This window comes from Eschrichtius robustus, chromosome 8 (assembly GCF_028021215.1).
Source record: "Eschrichtius robustus isolate mEscRob2 chromosome 8, mEscRob2.pri, whole genome shotgun sequence".
In the NCBI taxonomy this organism is placed as follows: Eukaryota; Metazoa; Chordata; class Mammalia; order Artiodactyla; family Eschrichtiidae; genus Eschrichtius; species Eschrichtius robustus.
In genome coordinates this window covers 53259371-53284767 of record NC_090831.1, presented here as the reverse complement: position 1 = coordinate 53284767, position 25397 = coordinate 53259371, and the positions used below count along the sequence as shown (strand labels likewise).

The 25397-nt window shown below is 40.2% G+C and overlaps 1 protein-coding gene across 1 annotated transcript in view; it reads left to right on the top strand.

Annotated features, from left to right (window-relative positions):
• Window positions 1-877: 877 nt before the first annotated feature.
• Window positions 878-25397, top strand: part of ABCB1 (ATP binding cassette subfamily B member 1) — a 102487-nt gene continuing 77967 nt past the window's right edge. Inside the window, exons 1-4 of the mRNA XM_068550487.1 lie at window positions 878-1020; window positions 1561-1634; window positions 6674-6734; window positions 17797-17968. Coding sequence (XP_068406588.1) covers window positions 1567-1634; window positions 6674-6734; window positions 17797-17968 — 301 coding nt within the window. The 5' untranslated portion in view covers window positions 878-1020; window positions 1561-1566. The remainder of the gene's footprint in view (window positions 1021-1560; window positions 1635-6673; window positions 6735-17796; window positions 17969-25397) is intronic.

Genomic DNA, 25397 nt, shown 5'->3' with positions numbered 1-25397 from the left:
AGCTGAGAGTAACTCCTGTAACTTGGAGACCGCAGACAAAAGGTTACAACATCCATTTCCCCTGGGTTGATAAGTATGAAAAGCTCCGATGTGAGTTAACGCTGCTTTATGAATTTGAATTGTGAAGATAGCACTTACTTTTCAACAACTTGAGGAAAAGAGAGGGCCAGAAAAAACTGTAAATGGTAACAGTAAATATGGAATTAAATTACCACTAACGTAATATGCTAAAATACACTTAAAGAATCCGAATTAAAATATGAGTTTTAAAACGCCTTGAGAAAAACATGGACATTCCCCTGATGGCTACAATCCGAAAATATTACATTCTTTTAATTACATTTCCACCCTGAAATGTCCGTTTCGACTTACACGTTTTTTAAAAAAAATCTTCCTATTTCTATTTCTCTTCAAATAAAACATGAACAGATACACCTTAGAAACTGTCTAACATACTGAAGAAAGACTTGCAGAAAAATTTCACCTGGCGTTTTTAAAGGTGCTACTTGGAAGGGAATTTTAACTCGTTCTAACTACAGAATGGGCAGTAGTATCTACTCGAGCCACAAGGAGTGAATTGTGTATTCACATTTATATCTATCTATCTACACATACTTTGGTGCATATGGAGACTTGTTTGGACTTGTACAGACAGGACCCTGTAAATGTGCAAGTCCTTGGTGAGTCAGCTGATAAGCGTTCCTCTACTCGCCCTTTTGCTGAGGGGCAACAGAAGCGAGGACATTCCTCCAGCAATTCCAACCTGTTTCGTAACTTGTCGAGCAATCTGCGTTCAATCGAGCGGTCCCGAGCGGTCCGGCTGATTGGCTGGGGAGCGGAGCACCGGGGTGTGGTCTGCGCGCTCCCTACGCCAGGGGAAGCCCGGACGCGTTCGAGTAGCGGCTCCTCCAGGCTCGGTGGCGGAGGCCGCTGCCCGCATCCGCCGCGACTTTCCGCTGGAGTCTGAATCTCTTCTTCCAAGATTCACGTCTTAGTGGACGTTCCAAGAGAAAGCCCGAGGTAGGGAAGCGCGAGGCTGGGGACTCGAGGGAGACGGTTCGCGGGAAGGGTGGGCTCTCCAATTTCCTGAGCTTGGTCCCTGTGGGAAGAGGGCTTCGGAGGAGAGGGAGGGGGAGATTCCACTTGGCAAGTCCAAGGGGACCAAGTGAGGTGAGACTTATTCTCAGTCGGGGAGCTCCTGGGGCACCCCAGCCCCTAGTTTTCGGTGCTAGCCACGCGCGTCCTGGAGTGTGCTGCCCTGAGCCCGCAGAGCCAGCGCGGTGTCGGAAGCCGGGCTCTGAGCCCGCGGGCTGGTGGACGGCGAGGGGAACCGGGGGGCAGAGCCGCAGTGGAGGCGGGCAAAGTCCGGGCCGCGCCGCAGCCCTGCAACTCTGCTCGCGTGCGGAGGCAAGTTTCTGCGGGGATCATCGCGCCTACGAGCGGCTGGAGCATCAGGGCGAGCGCCCCGCCCTTCCGCTCCTCGCGCGGGACTCAAGTTCAGCCTCACCTCCGCCTTCTGCGAATCTTGCGTTTGGCTAATCGGCTGTGGTTTCTCCTCAGGTCGCGATGGATCTTGAAGAAGGCCGCAGTGGAAGAGAAGGGGGGGACAACTTCTTGAAAAGGGACAAGAAAAGGTAGTCTGTTTCATTTTCAGACTTTACGTGGCTTGAGAGATTTGGGAAATTTGTTTCTAGCCTCCAGCTCTGAAATAAATGATCAGCTGCTGCTGCTGATGATGTTTATCTTAAATGCAAGCAGTTGCAGAAGTTGGCTGGCTGAGTTGAGCACAGCATTTGCATGGTGAGCTTCTGCCTCAGCTTTCTGGTCCCATACAGGCCAGTGCTCATTTCCTTTTGGGTGTTTTATAACCTTCTGCTTTACAAGTGATGTTGGTCGCCGACGAGCCTGAATCATGTGCTGCTTGTGTTCTGCTTTGTGGTTCTTTGTTCCTGCTGGTAAAGCAGTCACATAAACATTGCATGTTTGTGGCATGGCAGATGAGACAGAAAGCCACAACTGCATTTAAGCATTTTTTTATTTTAAGGCAATGAATAGCTGACCCTTGTAGAAGAAATTGTGAGAGGAGTGTACTACCAAAGAAGTTACTAGAATGGTGTGAAATTATCCTGATTATTTATAGAGTTGGTACTGTCACCACATAGGGAAAATAACTGTCTTAAGTGAATTTGGATCACAATGCAGTGTCTGTACATGAAATTTAAAATTTTGCTCAATAAGCTTTTTGTTAGTAATAAATTGTAAAATAAAACAATTTAGTAAATATATTAATATTATTAGAAACCAAGCTTTGCAGTGTAAGAGAAAAGAAATACAAATGTGGTCATTAAATAAGCTTTTTAAAAATAATGTTAAATTTGAATTAGAAACTTCAGTGTGATTTCATGATTTTTTTTAATAGTTCGGTTTCTGTCCACTGAAAGGGATAGCGGCAAATCGCACACTTAGTGTCAGATCTTGGTTTCTCAATATCGTTCATTACGAAAAGGAATCTGCGCCCCATAGAGAAAGGGCTAATACCAATTGAGCCTGAGCCTGGAGTATCTTTGTGGTACCTGAAAACGGTTAGTGGAGTTCAGGGCAGTTGTCAAAAAGGACCCAGGAGCTGGCTTGAAGGGGCTTCCACTGGCCGAATCTGGGACAGTTTGAGCATCAAAAAGAATAATGACTGTACTTGATTGTGAAATACTGAATAAATGAATTCTTTTTTTTTTTGACTAAATGAATTCTTAATAAAATTCTGAGAGGAGGAGGAAAACTAAGGGTGAGAGAAGTAGAGAGAGAGAGAGAAAAAAAAACTTCTTTACAGAAAAATGCCAGCTATCATATTGAAACCTGCATTGTTATAATTGATTTGGGCAAGGATCGTTAATGCATCCTAAAGCGCTCAGAGAAAGGCTGAATCTAAGAATTAGCCACAATTCTTAATTGGAAAAAGGAAAGTGTGGTTTTCCAGTGGAGAGATTTTGCAGTTAGGAACCTTAACCAAGTGATCAGACCTGGCCTGGCTCATGGTGGAATAGACTTTAGTGACACGACATCACCAGGGAAGTATGTTTGCAAATCATTCAGTGAATCCAATCAAGCTTCCAGACTAATGCTGTCCAATAGAAATATAATGTGAACCACATTTTTAATTATTAAGTTTCTAATAGCAACATTTAAAAAGTAAAAAGAAACAGGTGAAATTAACTTTGAAAATATATTTTAGGGATCCAAGTATATACAAAATATTATAATTTCTACATGTAATCAGAATTTTTAACAAGAGAGTTTACATTCTCTTTGTCATACTAAGTCCTCAAATCTGGGTATTTCATACTTACTGCACGTCTCAATTTGGACTAAGTTTGAAACAGACATATCCAAGATGTGGGACATTTTATAAGACATCTGTTTTTGTTCCTATGAAAAGTCAATGTTTGGCGGGGGTAGGTGGGGAGGAGGACTTCTAGATTTAGAAGAGAGACTAAAGAGAGAAAATCACCAAATGTGATGTGTGAGCCTTTTATTACATCAGTTCCAAAAAAGGAAAAACCTATAGAAAACATTCTTGGAAATTTTGAATGTGGATTGGATATTAGCTGATATCAAATTGCTGTTAATTTTATTATATGTGATAATGGTAGGAAAACATGTGAAGTGCCATGATGTTTGCAGCTTACTTTCAAATAGTTCAGCAAAATTTTAACAGTTATAATGTATAGTTTGTTATGCAGATGAAGAAAATATGGTCAAAATGTTCACAGTTGTTGAATCTAGGTGAATTATTTATGGGTAGTCTTATTACTGTTCTTTTGATTTTTTTTTTTGTTTATTTGAAAATTTGCGTAATAAAAAATTCCCAAATAAACAAAAAGAAAATAGATTACACAGAGTGGAAGGTAGATATTTCCCATTTTGTTTTTGACTTTTAAACTTGGTACCTTAAACAACTATGTATTTTTGACACAAACACTTAGGGATATTGGAGTAAGAAGTATTAAGGGTATGTGGAAGGAAATGATAAAGACATTTGACAGGTTGTTGGTTTCCAGAGGTGGAGGAAAGGGGGGCAAAGTGGGTGAAGGGAGTCAAAAGGTACAAATTTCCAGTTATAAAATAAGTCATGGGGATGTAATGTACAGCATGGCAACTATAGTTAATAATACTATATTGCATATTTGAAAGTTGCTAAGAGAGAAAATCTTAAAAGTTCTCATCACAAGGAAAAATATTCTGTGACTATGTATGATGACAGGTGTTAACTAGACTTACTGTGGTGATCATTTCACAATATATGCAAATATCAAATCATTCTGTTGTACACCTGAAACTAATGCAATGTTGTATGTCAGTTATACCTCCATTTTTGAAAAAGATGTTCAATAAATATTTGTGGGACATTTACTTATGTTTATTCTTCAGAAAATAAAATAGAGTCCATATTTTGAAAAACAGAAAAAAGATTCGTTTGAGCCTGCACATACCTTCATTTTATTGTTGATTCTTATCATGGCCTACAGACTTTTTTTTTTCAAACTAGAAATTGTTTTTTTGGTTAAGTAGCTCTTATTAAATTGTGCTCACCATTACTGATTTTAATCTGTTCTTAATAAAACTATATATTTTTATATATATAGTTTATTGAGTTTTGAGCAGTTTTATTGAGATATAATTGACCTACAAAACCATGTAAGTTTAAAGTGTACAGCGTATGGTTTGGCTTATAAATATTGTGAAGTATTACCACAACAAGTTTAGCAAACGTGTCCATCATCTCATATAGATAAAAGAAAAAGAGAAAGTTCTTCTTATTGTGATGAGAACGTTTAGGATCTACTCTCTTAACTTCTATATATATGTATATATATATATACATATATATATCATACAGCAGTGTTAACTGTAATCATCTTCTTGTACATTACATCTCCAGCACTTTTTTATTTTATAACTGGAAGTTTGTACCTTTGGACCAGCTGCCTCTCATCCCCTCTCCCCCCTCTAATAACCACAAATCTTATTTCTTTTTCTGTGAGTTTTTTTTTAGACTATATTTGAAATTATAAAGAAGCACGTGGCTTTGCTAATAGGTATAATGCTTGGGTAGTAGTACCACTTGGCATATTTGTATTTGTTAAGATTCTTTATTAAAATGAGGCTTGATAAGCAACTTTTGCTATTTGTCAGCACTGTGTTTGAGCGGATGGGGATAAATGAGTCTTCTAGGAGGGGTGAGAGTCAGTTTATATGTGCATTTCCTTGCAACTCAGTGTCTCAGAATTCTGAGGTTGCACCAGATAGCCTGGTGTTTGGGAGTTAGACTTTTCAGTTTCAATCTTGGCTTTGTTCTAGCTGTGTGACCTTGGACAAATTAGTTAACTCTTCTCACCTGCAGTTCTCTTGTCTTTAAAGGAAGGACAAAAATGTGCCTGCCTCACAGAGATTAAGATTAAATGAGGTCCTCTATGGGAAGTGTTTACTTAGCCAGTGTCTGGAACATTATAAATCTTCAGAGTAGCTGCAGTTTTAGAGAACGAAAAAATAAATAAAAAGCTTAGAGCTAAAACTCAATTATGTATGGCTATTTTTTTCCTTTCATCCTGATTCCAGGGATACTGAAACCACGCCTTTACTGGGAATAGGGTGGAACCAAATCTGAAGAGTTATGTTTGTGTATTTTGTGTGTTTTTATGTCCCTCGAACATTACTCCAAAGCCAAATATGGGGGAGACGCTGGAATTTTTTTTTTCTTTAGAAGTTGCTTCAACTCTTTGACTTTTTTTAGCGTAAAGAACAAAGACAAAAATGAATTTACTTTTTGAACTTGAAAAGCTGTGTAAAAATAATGTAATTCTTCCCTGAAGTAGTCTTTCTTTTATAAATATGAAAATGTAGATGCGGAGGCTAGTTTTGGTTGGTTTGCTTTCATATGCTAGGTGGCAGTTACATAGAATAGAAAACTAGTTAAAGAGTTTTGAATCTGAGCTCAAAATACTTGACCTTCCTATCTCTGCCTGAGGACCGCTTTCTTGCAGTTTACAAACCATCTTTTTTGATGGTAGTTTTTCTAGGTTGCATTTATTGCCTTAATGGTCCATTTAGGGCTCCAGACATCTTTTCAGAATGAGATTTACTCAAGGAAAGTGATTTAATTACCTTTCTCAGGGTAATTTATGCCCTGCATCTGTTTGCCACTACTCTCCACTAGGTAAAGGGAATGATTAAGGATAATATCTGGGTAGATAGATAGACTAGCTGTCTGCTGCTAGAATTACTCAGATGATAATTAAGGGGATTAAGTCTGGAGAGCATGAATGATTTTCTAATTAGAAAAAAAACAGGAAGCTCTCTTTTTTTAGTATTATTTTTTCTAATGCAAAAGTCTTGTGTCTCTGTGTATTCACCATAGAGAATTAGGAAATATCAAAGGCACAAGGAAGAAAATATTTTGGTAGAAATCTCAACACCCAGTGATAACCACATGTATAGATTTCTAAGGTATATGTAAACATACTTAAACTTCATAAATGGGATCATATTATAACCTGTTTTTTTAATAACATTGTAGACATGTTTCTTTGTCCTATTTGTTATTAAATATAAGCTCTATGTTAATTGGGTAATTAAAGATTTATATAGTTTTTAAAGTTTTATGTAATTCTATTGCTAGGTTTTTCAGTAAAAAAGATGAGAAGAAAGAAAAGAAACCAACTGTCAGTACTTTTGCAGTGGTGAGTTTGAATGTATTCACTATTCAAAGTGCTTTGGAAATTTGACTTCTCCTGATCTAGATAAGAGGTATTTCATCTGGTATAATACTTTCTTGGAGAGAAATTTGTTTGTATTTGTTAATGGAGAGGTAAAATGAATTCGTTTAATTTAGTTTGTTTTCAGGGGAATGCCAATCATAACTTGCTGTGTACATTGAGCCTCCAGACTCACCCTTCCTAGCCTGGATTTCAGTATTCTCCTAGTTAGTTATGTCCCCAGTGATATGTTACCTATGCAAGCACTTCTCCCAGTGATGGTCTCAGCCATCTAGATAGAGGAAACCAGCCATGTGGAGCGCGGATCAAAGAAAAAACGGGGTACCCTGTCGACAAGGGCTCTAATCCTGGCGGGTTTGAGGTCAAAGTCCCAGACACTCATATGATAGAAGTTAGCAGTGGATTATTTATTAGTATGACTTAGTACATATCATTATTCTTCTGTGCTGAATAATTGAAAATCTGGAATTTGAAAACCTTAATATAATTAATTCTTTATCTTATTTTCTGGTTTCATGGAATATAATTAATTCTTTATCTTATTTTCTGGTTTCATGGAATATAATTAATTCTTTATCTTATTTTCTGGTTTCACGTAGCTGCTTAGAAGCTTTTCTTTAATCAGATTTGGATTAAGACAGGCTGGTTGATGGTCTTTCTCTACCTGGATCCTTTTTTTTTTTTTTTCCCTGAGAATACAGATTTAGGTGAACTGTGCAAGTAGAACCTGGAAGACTACTGAACCAATTAAGTCTTGGAGTGCACACTTTATAATTCAGGCATAACACACCAAACAATTCTAAAATGTGTGTGTGTGTGGTGTTAGGGGGGATAGTCCATCTTGTAAAATGAATATTAGTAAATTGAACAAAAAAAAGCTTATAGGCAGGAAAAAAGAGTTGCCTTTTACACTGAGCACGCTGGTTATCTTATAAGAACTTCATCTTCCTGCACTGCAATTGCTCTTGCTAAAGTTCCACCTTTGAGTCTGTTTCCACTCTCTTTGGAATTTTGGGGAAATGAGGCTATGCACTTGGGTCCTTCTCAGAAAGACTACTTGAATAATCAAGTGACAGTTTTTATTTGTTTTAGATTTCATTCTTACACTAAAAGAAGCTTTGATGTTAAAATAGGGTTTATTGCCAAGATTTAATTTCCGTTCTATCACTTGGAGACCAAAATATTTCTTTTGTAATTTTGTTTTATAAGTAACTTAAAAAATTAGTCTTATGTTTTAGAAAATTTAACAGACCTAATATATAGAAGTAATACTATCAATACAATTGAGCCCACAAAAGAGTAAACATCTGGAGTTTGAAGGCTAATAATTATAACATAAATACAGCTCTTTATGCCATGTGTTGCACTAAGTACTTCCTATATGAACGCATTTAATCTTTACAACTCCCTTGAAGATAGATACTATTATTATTCTAATTTTACAGATAAAGAAAGTGAGGTGAGACTTACTAACTTGCCCAAGAATCCTCAGCAGGGCCAAGATTCAGACCTAGGAAATTCATGTTGTAAATCTCAGTGCTCAGGATGGCATAGAAGGAATATATTCTAAGCCTTTTGAGGAAAAGCTATACTATTTAAGTGGCTTTTTCTCATGCCTTTTTCTTGAAGAGCTGACATAGTTAACTGTGAACTTGTGTATAAAACCCATATAGACAGGGATATGTTAAGAACATTTAACAGTAAAATGCTGATGCTATTGGCATTGCTGATTAATAAAAATTTCCAGCTAAGACAAAAACTGATATGTGTTGGGGCTTTCCAAGAACCCCAGGTTTGATGGTTCACTTGGAGGCCTCACAGGACGCAGCATATTGCCATACTCGTGGCTAAGATTTACAGCAAAATCAGCAATGGGCAAAGGAAAGAGGGAAAGGTCCAAGAGAAGCCCCCAATGTCTTATCCCAGTGGAGTCAACTTTATTCCCCCAGCAATGAGTTGTGACAACACGTGTGAAATGCTGTCTGTCAGGGAAGCTCATTAGAGACTCAGTGCCCAAGGGTTTTTGACTGGGGGCTGATCGTGTAGACGCAGCGTGTACCAAAATTCCAGACTCACAGAAGGAAGGCAGACCTTCAGCATAAAGCACATTGTTTGTACAAATAGTTTGGCCACTTTTATCAGTTAGGGTGATGGTTACTCTCCCCAAAATCCAAATTCTAGATGCCAGCCAAGGGCTAACCTTGAATGCAGTCTCAGGCTTGCAACGTTCACTGTTTTCTGTACACCATCCCTGTTAACTTTTTTCTACTAGAAGACTTTTTGGCAGTCTTGAGAAAAATGATGAAAAAGAGGTAAGGAATAGATTCAAATTTTTCTACTGGCCTTTATTTTATTTCTGTCAGGCTTTGTTTCAACATTTACAGAAACACAGAAGTTGGATAAAATCTAAAGCAAGTGAGGAAACGGGACAACTGGAAATTAGGGCGGGAACAATACAAGTTGGGCTACACTTCTTACACCTAGCACTCCTTAAAGATCAAACACTCTTGCTGCAGATTCAACTCTGATCTTTCTACTTTATGTATCTTATTGAAACATTAATTTTTTTTCTAAATAGAGAATAGGTGGCAATGTTAAGTGCTTCCTCTGTGCCAGGCATCTGTTAAGCACCCATGTGTATTATTTAACTTCATCCTCACAGTGACCCTGTGATGTAGGAACTTGTGTTATTCTTATGGTCCAGATGATGAAACAGACTCAAGAGAGGTTTAAGCGATGTATTCAGTCACACAGTCACATAGCTAGTAAGGGGAAAGGCCCAGAATTTTGCCAAGATCTGCTTACGCTACATCCAGAGCTTTTAACAACTTTAATCATTTATGATAGTATGTGGTTGGTTAAAATTTTATTTGCCTGGGATTGAAGGGTTCTTTGTTGATGCTGTTATCTTCTGGCCACTTGGTCATTCTTCACTGGAGACTTTACCACCTTGCTCAGTGTCTCCCTCTCCACCCCTGGTACTCCTACTATCTTGGGTGAGTTTTATGGTGTTATAAGGATAACCGCTCTTTGACCTTCACAGCGGCAGTAATTTTTCCCTCCCCTTTATTCCAGCCACCCACTCACATCCTGGATTTTGCTGTTACTTGAAACTGTTCTACCTCCAAAGTGCCATTCTGAAGCAGCCAGATTGAATTAGCTAGCCATCTCATCTCTCTTCAGTATGCTGTTTTCCTTGGATCTTGAGTCCACTGACCCATCAGTTTCCCATCAGCCCCTTCCTGTTTCCATTCCCTTTCTTATCAGTTTAGAGCAATGGTCATCACTTTAGTGATACTCTTGCCCGAACTATAAACTTCCTTTCACCTGTCACTTGTCATGCCCAGCCCAGGCATAATCAGCCATCTGCTTTCTTGGTGCCTGAACCCCGACAGCTGATTGGTGCTGGAGAAAAATCTCGCAATAGGCTGTATCCCACACAAATCCTATTCCTCCTCTTCTCGCTGAGTATGTTAAACCTCTACTCAAATTTCCCACTTCTCCCCACCTAACCCCAACTCTTGGTGGATGACCTCTTTTTTTTATTTCACAAACCAATTGGAAGCCACCTGACAGAAGTTCCTCAGGTCTTCTCTCCCAGTCTGACAAACATACCTGTACCTGGATCAGTTGCTTCTTCCTTCCCTCCTATTATAACAGGAAACATTTGGTTCTTAAATCTAATCACCCACTTGTACACTGTACTTTGGCTCCTATATCCTCTGCCTTCTCAAGGACCTTACGTTATTATTATTATTATCCTTTCTCTTCTGTATCCTCAATCTCTCCCTCTCATCTGGGTCTTTCCAATTGGTATTTACATGTCACCTGTCTTTCATGTCACTCATGTCCTCCTTAAAGCCATCTCCTCTAGCTTGCTTCACAAATAGGAGCTGCCTTTGCTCTCTGTTTCACCTCCAAATCACTTCTTGACATATTATAATTTGGCTTCTATCTCCAACACTCACCAAATTCAGTGGACAGTCTATCCTGACCTTTAAGTAGCACCTGACACTGTGCACCGTATTCATTCCTCTTGTTTGCATCTGTGATGCCACAGTCTGCTCATTTTCCTCCCAGTTCTTTGGTTCTTTTCTTGTGTCATCTTTGCCTGTGGACTTAGAGTTCTCAACCCCTAATCCCAGGGGCCAGTGATAGTGTTGGCAGTTCTCTAGTTTCACATGACCATTTCCAAATCGTTTTCATGCAGAACTCCATCCCTGTTTGAGTTTGGTTCTGGACAATTATAATACCTTCTATCCATTTTCAGTGATACCCTCTACTAATTTCTAGTTACTTTTGCTCCTCCATTGAGGACCTTGTCGTTTGATTGCTTCTACTTCGTTCGCCTATGCTCTCATCGTTCTTCTGTTTTGGTAACCTTATTAATGCCTCCTAAGCTCCACATTCTTTGACCTCTTCAGTTCCAACAACCTTCATCCCTGCCTTCCTTTAGTAAATTACACTGTGGACAAAGACCTTTGGTTTATCATCTGGGTGGACTCCCACCTCGAATGCTGTAAACTCAAATGGATGTCTTCTTCTACCCCTGCTTATGATCCTTCTTGCTTGGCCATTGTTCCTTATTATCCATTTTTTGACATTGTGTATTCATTTTCTATTGCTGTCGGAACAAAATACCGCTAACTTAGCGGCTTAAAACAACACAAATGTATTGTCTTATAGTTCTGGGGCCCAAAGTCTCACTGGGCTAAAGTCAAGGTGCCAGCAGGGCTGGATTCTTCTGGAGGCTCTAAGAGAGAATCTGTTTCCTTCCTGGTTCAGCTTCTACAGGCTTCCTGCCTTCTTGGACTTGTGGCCCTTTCCTTACGTCACTCCACCCTCTTACTTAGCGTTCCTCCTACTACTGACTCTGATCTCCCTGGCTCCCTCTTATAAGGACGCTTATGATGACATTGGGCCCACTTGGGTAATCCAGGATAGTTTGCTCATCTCAATATCCTTAACGTCTGCAGAGTCATTTTTACCACGTGAGGACACATGTTCACAGGTCCCTGGGATTAGGACGTGCACATGCTTGGAAGCTGGAGCATTTTTCTGCCCTCCTACACCTGGTCAAGACTTGACTCTCTCAACCACTCTCTTACCTCCTAGTGCCCCTCCTCCATGTTAGCGCTTCTAAAACTTATTCTACCCACAGTAGCCACATCAGATCACCTCCGTTCCATCCTTCAAACCCTCGAATGCCTTTCCTTTACACTTAGATGGGAAGTTGACAGTAAAACCAAACTTCCTCCTCTGGCTGAAGTTTGACCTCTGTCTCTGTAATCTGTTATCTGACCTCTGTCTCATCTCTGATTTCACGGCAGGCAGATCTCCTTCACCCTCTTCTTGCCACAGTGGTAATTATGTTTGGTCCTTGAAACACACTGAGCTTGTATTCACCCCAGGACCTTTGCATTTGTTCTTTCTGCCTGGAACCTCTGTCCCCAGATTGTCACATGACTTTTTCCTTCCTGTCACTGAGGACTCAGCTCAGATGTTGCCTTTTCATAGAGACTTTCCCCGCCCAGCCCATCCGAACCCGCTGGCGCTGCCTGTCACTGTGGCACATCACCCTGTGTGATATTTCTTCTGAATACTTAACCACTGTCTGATTTCTTGTTTATGTTTGTCTTCTTTCTGAATCTAAGCTCCATGAGGGCAGGTGGTTTTGTGTGATTTCTTGCTTGCTGTGCTCCAAGTGCCTAGAACAGTGCCTGGAACTTTAATAGGTACTTAGATACTGAATGACTGTCGAATGCGTCTATTCCCTCTTGTACTATTTGCATACTAGTAAAATGTAATGTAAGTTTTATGAGGACAGGTAGCTTGTCTTACTCAAGCTACCTGTCCTCGTAAAGCTTGTCTTAGCTTGTCTTACTTGTTGCCAGTACCTAGAACGGAGCTTGATCCCTGTTTGGTGCTTAATAAATATGTTTTGAATGTTGAGTGAATGAATGAATGAATTCGCTGACTTCTGCCTCCTCCCAGGCACCATGGTAAGATCATGTTTGCCCTGTTGCCTGCTGAATATTACCTAAACCGCTCCCCTGCCAGGACCTTCTGCTTCTTTGCCCTGGGAAGTCCATCCCTTGGCTTTCACTGCTGAGCATTCTTCCTCCTGTATGGTTCTGGTTCACCCCCTCTCTTCCCTGTCAACATCTGACCAAACATTTTCCATTTCCTTGTATTTAAACGGGCTCTGATTATAATGAAACTCCTGTTCTACATTTCACCTGATGTGTTACAACATTTTTTTGTCTACCTGCTCCCTCACTGTAAGCTCCTGAAAAGTTTTATTAACTTTTACGTTTCTAAAACCGATAACAGTACCTGCTTGTGTTGTATATTATTATATCCTATGCCCAATAAAGTTTCTTTCATTAAGTATCGTTTTTAGCCTCATTACAGCTATGTGAAGCTTTCTGTGTATATGAGTATTTTCCTTATTTTATAAATGTAGAAACTGAAGCTCAAGGTTATTAAGAGATTTTTTTTTTCCCCAGAGTCTCCTTCCTAGTATATAACAGAGGTGGGACATTGCACTGAGGCTTTTGTCCTACTCAGCATTATGTTACCACTTTCCTCAAATCTTCTTGCCACTTTCCCTCCAGAAATCAGTCTTGCCTCACCTCACAAATAAATATGAGGTTTGAACTCTCTCAACTTTGTCCTCGTTCTCAGATACTTGTTTGTATCTGTGCTCACTTTTAGCTCATTTCTTCTAGCCTGAGATGAAGAGACATACCTTTGCCTGTTGGAGAACCATCCTGCTTTTACAAAGTTTTATTTTGATTTTTCAAACATATAGAAAGGTGCAATAGTAAAATTCATACTCATGTAACCATTATCTATAACTAATAATGGTTAACATTTTGCCACACATTTCACCTGGAATTAGAGATTTCATGATGTTTTGTAAGTAACTACCTCTGTTTACATCTCTTAAAAATTTTCCTACCAAACATTTTCCTCTAAAACATAGTACAATGATCATATTTAACAAAATGAACAGTAATTCCGTAATACTATCTAATAGTCAGTTATATTCACATTTTTCCAGTTAGCTCCCCCAAATGTCTCTTGCAGTTGATTTGTTCAAAACAGGATCCAGTCAGTGATGATATTTGAATACTGTGTCTCCTGAGTCTAGAACACTTCTCCTTTTTTTTTTTTTTTTTTTTTTTTTTTTTTGGGCTGCACTGCACTGCTTGTGGAATTTTAGTTCCCCGACCAGGGATCTAATCTGGGCCCTTGGCATTGAGAGCGTGGAGTCCTAACCACTGGACTGCCAGGGAATTCCAAATTTTTCTCCTCTTTTTAAATGACATTGACCTGTGAAACGAGGTACCAATTGTCCTATAGAATGCTTCACTTTCTGGACGATTTTTATTACTTCCTTATGATGTCATTTAACTTGTTATTCCATGCCTTGCATTTCTTATATGCAAAAGTTAAGTCTAAAGGTTTTAATACACTCATGTTAAGTATTTTTGGTAAGAAATTGTATAGGGGATGCTGTGTACTTCATGTCTCATCACACCTGGAAACATCAAATGTCAGGGTATTCTACTCTTCTATGATACCAAGTTTGATCACTTGGTGAAGGTGATGACAGATTGGATCCCTCGAGTGTAGAAGGATCTCTACCCCTTTGCAACTATGTGGGGTCTTGGGGCATCAGGGGATATCTTGTTTCTCCTAATAGTTATCGTGCCCATTGATGATCCCTCACCCCAGGTTCTCGAAATAATTACTTCTCTTATTTCCTAAGACGTTGCTCTATCTCAGTTTTCTTCCTGTGTTTTCACCAATGGTCTCTTTGACTGATTTACCTATAAATGTGTATATGATTTCACGAAATAGTTTTCCCTTGACATATCCCCCTCTAGTAACCATTCTCTCTCTTGCTTTTGTCCCAAGATCATGAAAAGGACAGTCAGCATGCTATCTACTTTACTTCGTCTCCAAATTATTCTTAATCCCACTCATTATTTCTTGCTAGATGATCTTGTCCACGCCCATGACTTCTGCTACATACGCTAGTGTCACAAAAGTACTCTTCAAACTGAATTTTCTACACGTGTTCCCTGGATGGGCATGAAACAGGACCAAATGAGATTTCTCGGCCCCTTCTCTGTCCCCTTCCCCCCATATCTTTGCCTATTCTGGTTTGCCCTGTCTCAGTGAAGGGTACTTCTTGGTCAGTTAGCTTCTTCCTGCTGCTTCTATACCTCACACCCCAAGCTTGGGAGACCCCAGTCTTCTCTGGGCACACTGTGATTGTTCTTGCCTCAACTTACCGTCCTTTCTGGTTGGAATGCCTTCCTCCTTGCTTTTAAGCCCTTGCTAAACTGTTAAAGCTGGGAGGAAGCGTCACCTTCTCTATGAAGCTTTTCCACAAAGGAGGGAATGACCCATTCGCTCAATTTTGTATCTGCTCTACTCTGTATACCATGCTGTCAAGGCATGCAGAATATATATTGAATATACTTTTTTTGCTTTGCCTTCATCCTTTAAACACTCTGGAAGTGGGAGTTGTAACTTTGGTATTTATTTCTGGCTTTTTTCAGTCATTGAGTAGGCATTTAGTAAATGTTTATATTCATGGCCTGCTTGCTTTTATTATAATAGCCAGTGTTAGTTTTCGAGGTAAAATGTCCTGTGGGGTTGGTGATGAGGGAAATCCTTGTATATCAACCATCTTCTCTTCCTCTACTGAGGAATTTGATACTTTGTCCATTTTATAGTCTCTGATAGAAGATACTAGATACTAAATGGTTTCTGCTCATCTCTAACTACTTTTTTTTTTTTTTCCCTTAGGTGGATGAATGCTTAGTTAAGACAAAGTAACTAGTGGCAAAATTTAGCCTGTGTTTCAATGAAATACGAAAAAAAGGCAAAACATATTCTCCCTTAAAGGTTTTAATTTGTAAATAGGATGTTTTTAGATTATGGAAAATACGTCATTAATTTAAGCTCATTTGATTACAAATCCTTCTTTCCTTCCTCCCTTCCTCCCCCCCTCCCTTCCTCCCTTCCTTTCCTCCCGTCTTTCTTTCAATTTGTCTGCAATTAAAGAGATTATGCACATCTGTACTGGTCTCTGGGAAGCATGCATCTCTTTCCTTTTCCTTCTTACTATGGAGACCTAATTAAATTAACATCATTTCACATTTGTGCTAATGCTGTTAGGCAGCAGATCTTTGACCCAAGCCACTTTTTTAGAGTCACAACACATGTTTCCTCAATGGTGATTTTTCTTGGTTGAAAAATCTTGAGCTGAAAAGTCGCTTCCATTCTTGGAAATCAGAGTCACAAATACTACCTTTCTGTTATTGAGCCATTATAGATTTTTGTAATTTCCCAGAATGTCCTATGCTTCACATCAAACCCGCATATGTAAGAGAAGAAGGCAGATGAAATCAGGCATGTTCAAGGTGGTATGGCTGTAAATTGGTGCAGCCACTATGGAAAACAGTATGGAGGTTCCTCAAAAAAGTAAAAATAGAACTACTATATGATTCAGTAATTCCACTTTTGGGTATAGATCCAAAGAAAACAAAAACACTAGTTTGAAAAGATGTATGCATCCCAGTATTCTTAATAACATTATTTACAATTGCCAAGATATGGAAGCAAAACTAAGTGTCCGTCAACAGATGGATGGATAAAGATGTGGTATACACACACACACACACACACACACACACACACACAGTGGAATACTACTCAGTCATAAAAAAGAATGAAGTTCTGCCATTTGCAACAACATGGATGGATCTAGAGTGTATTATGCTTAGTGAAATAAGTCAGTCCTGAGAAAGACAGATACTGGATGTTATCACTTACATGTGGACTCTAAAAAATACAACAAATAAATATAACAAACCAGAAAGAGACTCACAGATATAGAGATCAAACTGGTGTTATCAGTGGGGAGAGAGAAGGTAGGAGGGACAAGATAGGGGTAGGGATGAAAGAGGTACAAACTACTGTGTATAAAATAAATAAGCTACAAGGATATATTGTATAACACAGGGAATATAGCCAATATTTTATAATAACTTTAAATAGAGTATAATCCATAAAATTGTTGAATCACTGTTGTACACCTGAAACTAATATATTGTAAATCAACTAAACTTCAATTTAAAAAAAGAAGACAGGGCTTCCCTGGTGGCGCAGTGGTTGAGAATCTGCCTGCCAATGCAGGGGACACGGGTTCGAGCCCTGGTCTGGGAAGATCCCACATGCCACGGAGCAACCGAGCCCGTGAGCCACAACTACTGAGCCTGCACGTCTGGAGCCTATGCTCCGCAACAAGAGAGGCCACTCTAGTGAGAGGCCCGCGCACCGCGATGAAGAATGGCCCCCGCTCGCCGCAACTAGAGAAAGCCCTCGCACAGAAACGAAGACCCAACACAGCCAAAAATAAATAAATAAAATTTAAAAAAATAAAAATAAAATAAAATAAAAAAAGAAGACAGAGTGAGTCCAATATAAAAAAGCAGGTCAGAACTCAAAAAAAGAAACAAATGCCTATTTCTTTTTTTTAATTACCTCAATACATTTATTTTTATTTATCTATTTATTTATTTATTTATTTTTGGCTGCATTGGGTCTTCATTGCTGTGCGTGGGCTTTTCTCTAGTTGCGGCGCGCAGGCTTCTCATTGCAGTGGCTTCTCTTGTTGCGGAGCACGGGCTCTAGGCGTGTGGGCTTCAGTAGTTGTGGCACGCAGGCTCAGTAGTTGTGGCGCACGGGCTTAGTCGCTCCGTGGCATGTGGGATCTTCCTGGACCAGGGCTTGAACCCGTGTCCCCTGCATTGGCAGGCGGATTCTTAACCACTGTGCCACCAGGGAAGTCCCAAATGCCTATTTCTAATTAGGTTATCAGACCAAGGTGGTCGCAGTAGTAGTCTGAGAACTGTTTAGATTTCAGATATATTTGGAAAGTAGAGCTAACCATCCATGAAATTGTGCTAATTGTTCCTCTTCTCTGTATTTTCTCATTTTTTAGTTTCGCTATTCAAATTGGCTTGATAAGTTGTATATGGTGTTGGGGACTATGGCCGCCATCATCCACGGAGCTGGACTCCCCCTCATGATGCTGGTTTTTGGAGCCATGACGGATAGCTTTGCAAATGCAGGAAATTTAGGAAACCTAAATACTTCAAAAGTAACTGCTGGAAGTAAGTATTGTTTGCTGTACTGATTTTGTTGGAATCTTTGCAGAAAAATCATTCGCTCAGAATGAAGTTTGTGGAGCTCTTACTAAATATGCACTAGTGTGTTTAGTGCTGTGGAGGGATCTGAGCTATAGTTCATATTTGTAATGAATCCCAGAAGATAATATTCACAAGCATTAGAGTATACAGTGGAAGTGCTGATAGAGATATATAGAAAAAGAGAGCGCTCTGTGAAGTCAGAAATATCCCAGGCAGTTTCAGGAGGAGGTATAGGAACCTAATCTGGACTTTGAATGATAACTAGGAATCAGTTGCGAGATTCTCTGACATATCAGATGTGGGTATAAGAGACAGGAGTCTAAGATGATTCAATGGTTTTTAGCTGGAGAAACTGGATAAACTGGATGCAGTTACCATCAGTTGAGATGAGAAAGATGGAGGGGAGAGTATTTTGGCAGTAAACACCAGAAATTTAATTTTGGACATTGCCACAGGTTAGGCTCTTTGTTTTTTTAAAAACCATTTATTTATTTATTTGGTTGCACCAGGTCTTAGTTGTAGCTTGCGGACTCCTTAGTTGTGGCTTACCAGCTCCTTAGTTGTGGCATGTGAACTCTTAGTTGCGGCATGCATGTGGGATCTAGTTCCCTGACCAGGGATCGAACCCAGGCTCCCTGCCTTGGGAGCTCGGAGTCTTAGCCACTGCGCCACTGGGGAAGTCCCAGGTTAGACTCCTTGGAAACATGTGAAAATGGAGAAATGGGGACAAGAGAAGTTGTTTGTGTGTGTGTGTGTGTGTGTGTGTGTGTGTGTGTTTTAGGATGAGAGAAATAACAGCTTGTTTGTATGCTAATGGAAATGATCCAAAAGAGAAGAGAAAGTGGTGCTCTGCGAGAGAGGAAAGAAATTTGTTTGAGTGATATCTTTGAGAAAGGATGGAATCTTATGCTCAAGATGGAATACTTGCTTGAGGTAGGAGCACAAATAGTTCACCCACAATAACGGGTGGGGAGAGAGAGTATTTGAGTGTCAGTGCCCAAAGGTGGGTAGACGAGGACATGAGAATTTGTGGAACTTTTCTTCTGATAACTTCAATTTTCTCAGTCAAATAAAAAGTAAGACATTTGGCTGAAAAAAGAAAGGAGATCGGAAACAAGTTTATGGGAATTCCCTGGCAGTCCAGTGGTTAGGACTCTGCGCTGTCACTGCTGGGGGCCTGGGTTTGATTCCTGGCTGGGGAATTAAAATTCCATAAGCCTTGTGGCTTGGCCAAAAGAAAAAATTAAAACAAGTTTCTTAGGAGAGTGAGAAAGTGAATGGACTAGGGTGTCACGCACACACACTTTCACACTCTCGAACTTGATTGAAGAGGGGACTGGTTGATAGCTGTGAGCTCCCAAGTCACGTTTGGTCAAGCATACCCGAAGACTTGCAACCTGCTGTGCAGTCAAGGGGTAGAAACCTTGATAAGGCCTGTTTGAGAACACACCGGAGAATAAAGTGATGTAGCTTTTGCAGGATCTTTAAGTCTCTGATGAATACTATGAATCCTTTCCCCCAGAAAATATGCATGCCAGTAAATATGCATGCCAGTTGGGGGTATTTATGGATCCTATGATACCTGTCTGTGCATCCGGGGAACTCTTTTTTGTGATTCTGAAGAGCACATTGTTTACCCTGAGGCGGGACTGCTTCAGTTCTGTGAAGACAGGTAATGAATTGGGCCAGAAAATTTTAGAGTATGTCTGAGCTCTGTAAAATTCTTACGCATTTATTATGCCCCTTCATGGCATTCAAAGGGACCTGGCAAAAGATGTACCACATTTGGACTGGCACCTTTCTTTCATACCGTTCACCAGAAGGAAGCACTTGGTGCTCTCTTGAGTTCATTGGTTCCCAGGCATGCTATAATTTAGCAGTATTCTTTGGAGTTGATTCTCTCACCGCTTTTCAGGGCTCTGTGGTAGCTCAGCTGACTTTATATGTACATCTATGCCCATTCTGATCCTACCCACTTTTTATGAAATCCAGACACACACATTGATCTAACTGTGGGAGGTGTTCTACTTATCATGCTGTGCACCTGAATGCACTCCATGGAGGGCCAGCTGCTGAACTCAGCTGTGTTCATCAGGAAATATTGGGCTGTTAACGCAACTGTTGAAAATTGGCCCAGTCTGGGAAGAGTAGACTATTACATGGCTGCCTGAAGCTAGCAGAGCTGAACTTGGATGGGCCACAGTAAACTTACTTGTGCTATGTGGATTGGTCTTCAAAATTTATTTTTATTTTCTATTTTTTAATTTAAAAATTTTTAAAATTTATTTATTTATTTATTTATTTTTAGCTGTGTTGGGTCTTCGTTTCTGTGCGAGGGCTTTCTCTAGTTGCGGCGAGCGGGGGCCACTCTTCATCGCGGTGCGCGGGCCTCTCACTATTGCGGCCTCTCTTGTTGCGGAGCACAGGCTCCAGACGCGCAGGCTCAGTAATTGTGGCTCACGGGCCCAGTTGCTCCGCGGCATGTGGGCTCTTCCCAGACCAGGGCTTGAACCCGTGTCCCCTGCATTAGCAGGCAGATTCTCAACCACTGCGCCACCAGGGAAGCCCCTAAAATTTTTTTTATACAATGTTTCATGGTTACTTTCCATTTCCAGTTGTTACAAAATACTGGCTATATTCCCCATGTTGTACAGTACATCCCTGACCCTATCTTACACCTAGTAGTTTGTATCTCCCACTCCTCCACACCTATATTGCTCCCACACACACTGGTAACCACTAGTTAGTTCTCTGTATCTGTGAGTCTGCTTCTCTTCAAGCAAATGAGCCTGGATAAAGGTGCTTGTGATTTTAGACACGTTGTGTTAAAGGTGACAAGTTGGGTACAAGTGTAAATGATATCCAGGCAGTTTAAGAAATGAGACTGAATCTTGGCATAAAGAATTGGACTAGAGATTTGACAGCATTTGAGTTGAAGGAATGATAAATCTCCTGGGATAGGATATGGAGAAAAGTAAAAGGAATGGGGAGTTCTAAGCCTTGAGGAAGACTCAGTTTTTAGCAGTAACTAAAGCCAATTTTTATTGAGCATTTAGTATGTGCCGGGCACTGTTCTTAGTGCTTTACATATATTAACTCCTTTATTTCTTTCATGGGCATGAGGTTGATACTATTATTATCTATACATTACAGATGAGGAAACCAGGGCCCAGAGGGTTGAGTATATTTAAGTTGCCTGAGGTCATAGAGTTAGTAATTAGTCAGTATTTGAACCCATGCAGACCAGTCCCAAGTCCATGCACCGAAGGAGACAGAGGGACACCCAGAAAGGAAGACAGTGAGGATTATGTGTTAATCGAGAAATGAAAGTACGTGGGGGAGATCTGCCATGCCTCATTGTGGGTAACACCCAGAAGTACTCTTCAAATAAACTCTTCATTATTTATTGTCTCTAATGGTTCAGTTGATGGTACATCCACATGAATGGCTTCCCTCTCTCTCCATAACTGTATCATGGTTGGTTCTGTTTAGCCTCCTACCAGATTGTGGGCTGAGGAATGGAGCAAATGAGATACTCAAATTCTAGTACAAGTTAATAATTCAGAGAAAAAGGGGAAATGTGGAAATATATTTATATTTGTATTATATTTATAACTTATATTTATCATTTACCATTTCTACTCTCACTTCTCTAAAACTCATATGAGGAACATGGAAACTATTTGTAAAATGCCAGTTCTCAAAATAATATCTGTATTTTGCTGCTTAAACTATGAGCGTATAAATCACACGCAGATCTTGAATGTGTGTTTCAAGACTTTGGTGTTGTAAACAGAAAAACATTGCCATCTGTGTCCTCAAGGCTAGCATTATGAGTATTCTCCAGACTAGAATGTTAGCTAATACTTCAGTTCTAAGTACTTCATAAAAATTTCTGTGATGGATGTTTTCTTTTCATTTGCTCAAGGCTTTCCTCTGCTGCTAACCATTTCATGGGAAAAATTCTGAGAGATAAATTTCTGGAAAATTGAGTACCAAATAATGACAGAATATTTAGAAGTATATTGTTTAGTGTGGCAGTTTATTTATTTATTTATTTCATTATTTTTTAAGTTATTTATTTATTTATTTGGCTGCACCAGGTCTTAGTTATGGCACGTGGGATCTTTAGTTGCTGCGTGCGGGATCTTTAGTTGCCGCATGTGGGATCTTTAGTTGTGGTGTGCAGGATCTTTTAGTTGTGACATGCAGGCTCTTAGTTGCGGCATGCATGTGGAATCTAGTTCCCTGACCAGGGATTGAACCCGGGCCCCCTGCACTGGGAGCGTGGAGTCTTAACCATCAGGGAAGTCCCAGTGTGGTAGTTTATTTTTAAGTTTGAGTTAAAACTTAAAATATGACTAGTTTTTCTAGAATAGTAGTTGTAGTGTAGTATGGTCAGATTTTTTTTTTTTGGTTACTATTGGGGAAATGTTTCTTCGAGCCAAAAAGTAGATTAGTTAGAATGTAATCTCTACAATATATTATAAAAGTCAGCAAAAAAAATGAAGATAGACAACACCTGACCCATTATAGGTGCTTAAGAAGTGGGATGAATAAATGAAAGACGGAATCACAGAATTTTGTAGGTGATAAAGAGCCTAGAAAATTATCTGGCCCAAACTCATAATTTGATAGATGTAGAAACCAATGCTCAGGAAGTTGAGACAAAGTGACCAGAATGGAATTGCTTGTTAGTGGACAGAGCTGAGTTCCTGGGTCAGGAATCCTGCCTTTTATTCTGGTATTTTTCCCACTCTACTTGTGGTTTCAAACTCTGCCTAAAATTGAAGCAAACGCTAGTACTTTTCACTTGGTCTTTTCTCTCCCTAAGGTGCCATCCTGTAGGCTTACGTATTGGTATATCAGGCAGGTCAGCCCCAAGGCACAGCTCTTCAGGCCAGTGTGAAAGCAGCACACGTGAGGTGACTGTGGCTCCCAGAGTCACCTCTGTCACCTGCAGTCAGCTCAGCCACACTGAGTGGCAGGCAAGTGCCAGAGGGATTGATCCAGGCAGAAGGTCCAAATTCCTCTTGCTTGTGTGTTTTTTTTTTTTTTTAATTGGAGTATAACTGCTTTACAATGTTGTGTTCGTTTCTGCTGTACAATGAAGTGAATCAGCTCTATGTGTACATATACCCCCTCCCTCTTGGACCTCCCTCCCACCCTCCCCCCCATCCCACCCACCTAGGTCGTCACAGAGCACGGAGCTGAGTTTCCTGTGCTTTATAGCATGTTCCTGCTAGCTATCTATTTTACATATGGTAGTGTATATATGTCAGTCCTAATCCTCTTGCTTGTGTTTGATGGAGTTTCCTGCACAAGACTGGGAAAACTGGAATCCTAGCATTCTTGAGTTAGAACGGACCTTGCAGACCATTGAAAGCAGTGGTTTACTAACGTCTTTAATCAGGGAGTCCCTGGGTGTAAATTACATCTGTCATGGATGCTTGCCAGGTAAAACAGGAAGTTTGCGGCACGCGGGATCTTTTAGTTGCAGCATGCAGACTTCTTAGGTGCGGCATGTGAACTCTTAATTGTGGCATGCATGAGGGATCTAGTTCCCCTACCAGGGATCGAACCTGGGCCCCTTGCATTGGGAGCATGGAGTCTTACCCACTGGACCACCAGGGAAGTCCCTTACTTGATTTTAGAAAAGGCTTTCCTTGCCCCAGGTAGTAAGGTAGTGGTCTGCTGTATTTCTGTTTAATTCTACAACATGTGAGACACATGTACAAAATAAGAGAACGGTTGGTTGGAGTATTTTGATAGATGGTCTGTGTGTGTGGTAGCTCCGTGAAACCCTTGTACATCTTTGGGACAAGCTTGCGTACAGCAGATAGAGCAGGGTGTGCACTGAGGGTACAAAGATAAATGTACCCTCCTGTTCTCTAGGAGCTCACACCAATGGGAATGGAAGGAGGAGATGGATATAAACCATGATATGTCTATTCTAGTGTTGATTTAGTAAATTGAATCGTGTGTCAGTTACTCTGGAATCCTGTCAGTCACCCTATTTGGGGGTAAGCCACTTGGGAGGAGGTCATATTGAGCTCGTTCATGGAGGAGAGGTCTTTTCCAGGAGCAAGATCGTGGTAAGAGGGTAGAGAGAGGAGAACGAATAAAGGCTTGGAGGAGGAAAGCTGTCATCACTTCTCTACTGCATCTCGTCTTAGTATGTGGAAAGTAGTTTTTAGTCTGAACCCGGTTTCCTCTCTAGTCCCCAAGGGACCCGGTTTCCTCTCTAGTCCCGGTTTCCTCTCTAGTCCCCAAGGGCAAAGGCTTCAGGAACACAACAGTCAAGCAGAGACTTGGGCACTGTTTCCCCGACCCCGACCCCGAGATGGTGACTGCGCAGTGCCCTGGCTACTGGGATGAGGAGAAAAGTGTGGGGTTAAAAATCATCTGGAAAGTCATTGTGTGACTTACTGTGGTAAGATTGCAAAGGGACCAATAGGGCATGTGATGGATCTTGGACTTTATCCTTCATGCAGTGGACTGTCATTGAAGGTTATTAACAGAAGCAATATAATTATATTCTTGTTCTCAAAGATAAAATCTGGTGGCAATATAAAGATCTGATTGGAGTGGAAAGACCAGTTAGGAAGCTCTTGTTAGAGCAGAGGTAAGAGATGACGGAGACCTGAACCAGAGCGCTAGCCATGAGGACGCAGAGCATTTTAGTGGCTTTAGGACAGATGCAGGAGTCACTGAAGCTGCAGAAGTGGTCGAGGTCATCCTGGGAGTGAGCATAAAATTCTGGGAGACACCAGCATGGGGAGAGGAGGGAGAGCATGAGGAACCGGTGAATGAGACCAAGAGAGAGGGGTCAGAGTGGTGGGAGAACCAGGAGAATGAGGTTCTGGAAGCCAGAAGAGGAGAAAGTGGTCAAGAGTCTAAGCAAGTATTTCATTAAAATAAAAGCTACACTGAAATGTTTGCCTTTTCTTGTTGGGGGAGTGGGGATAAATTAGGAGGTTGGGATTAACATACACGCACTACTGTATGTAAAATAGATAACCAACAAGGACCTACTGTATAGCACAGGGAATTCTACTCAATATTGAGTAGAGTTATATATATATATATAAACATATATATGAATACATATGAATATATATATGAATATATATGAATATATATATATGAATATATATATGAATATATATATATATATATATATGAATCACTGTGCTGTATACCTGAAACTAATACAACATTGTAAATCAACTATACTTCCATTTATAAAAAAAAGATTTGGTTTTAGGATTAAAAAAAATTTGGCTTTTCTCTACTGATTATTTGGCTGATATTGTTATACAGCCCAGAGAGTTTCTGGATTTTCTCACTGAAAAATAATAATAATTTTTGGATACTTTTCCAGTATTCTTCT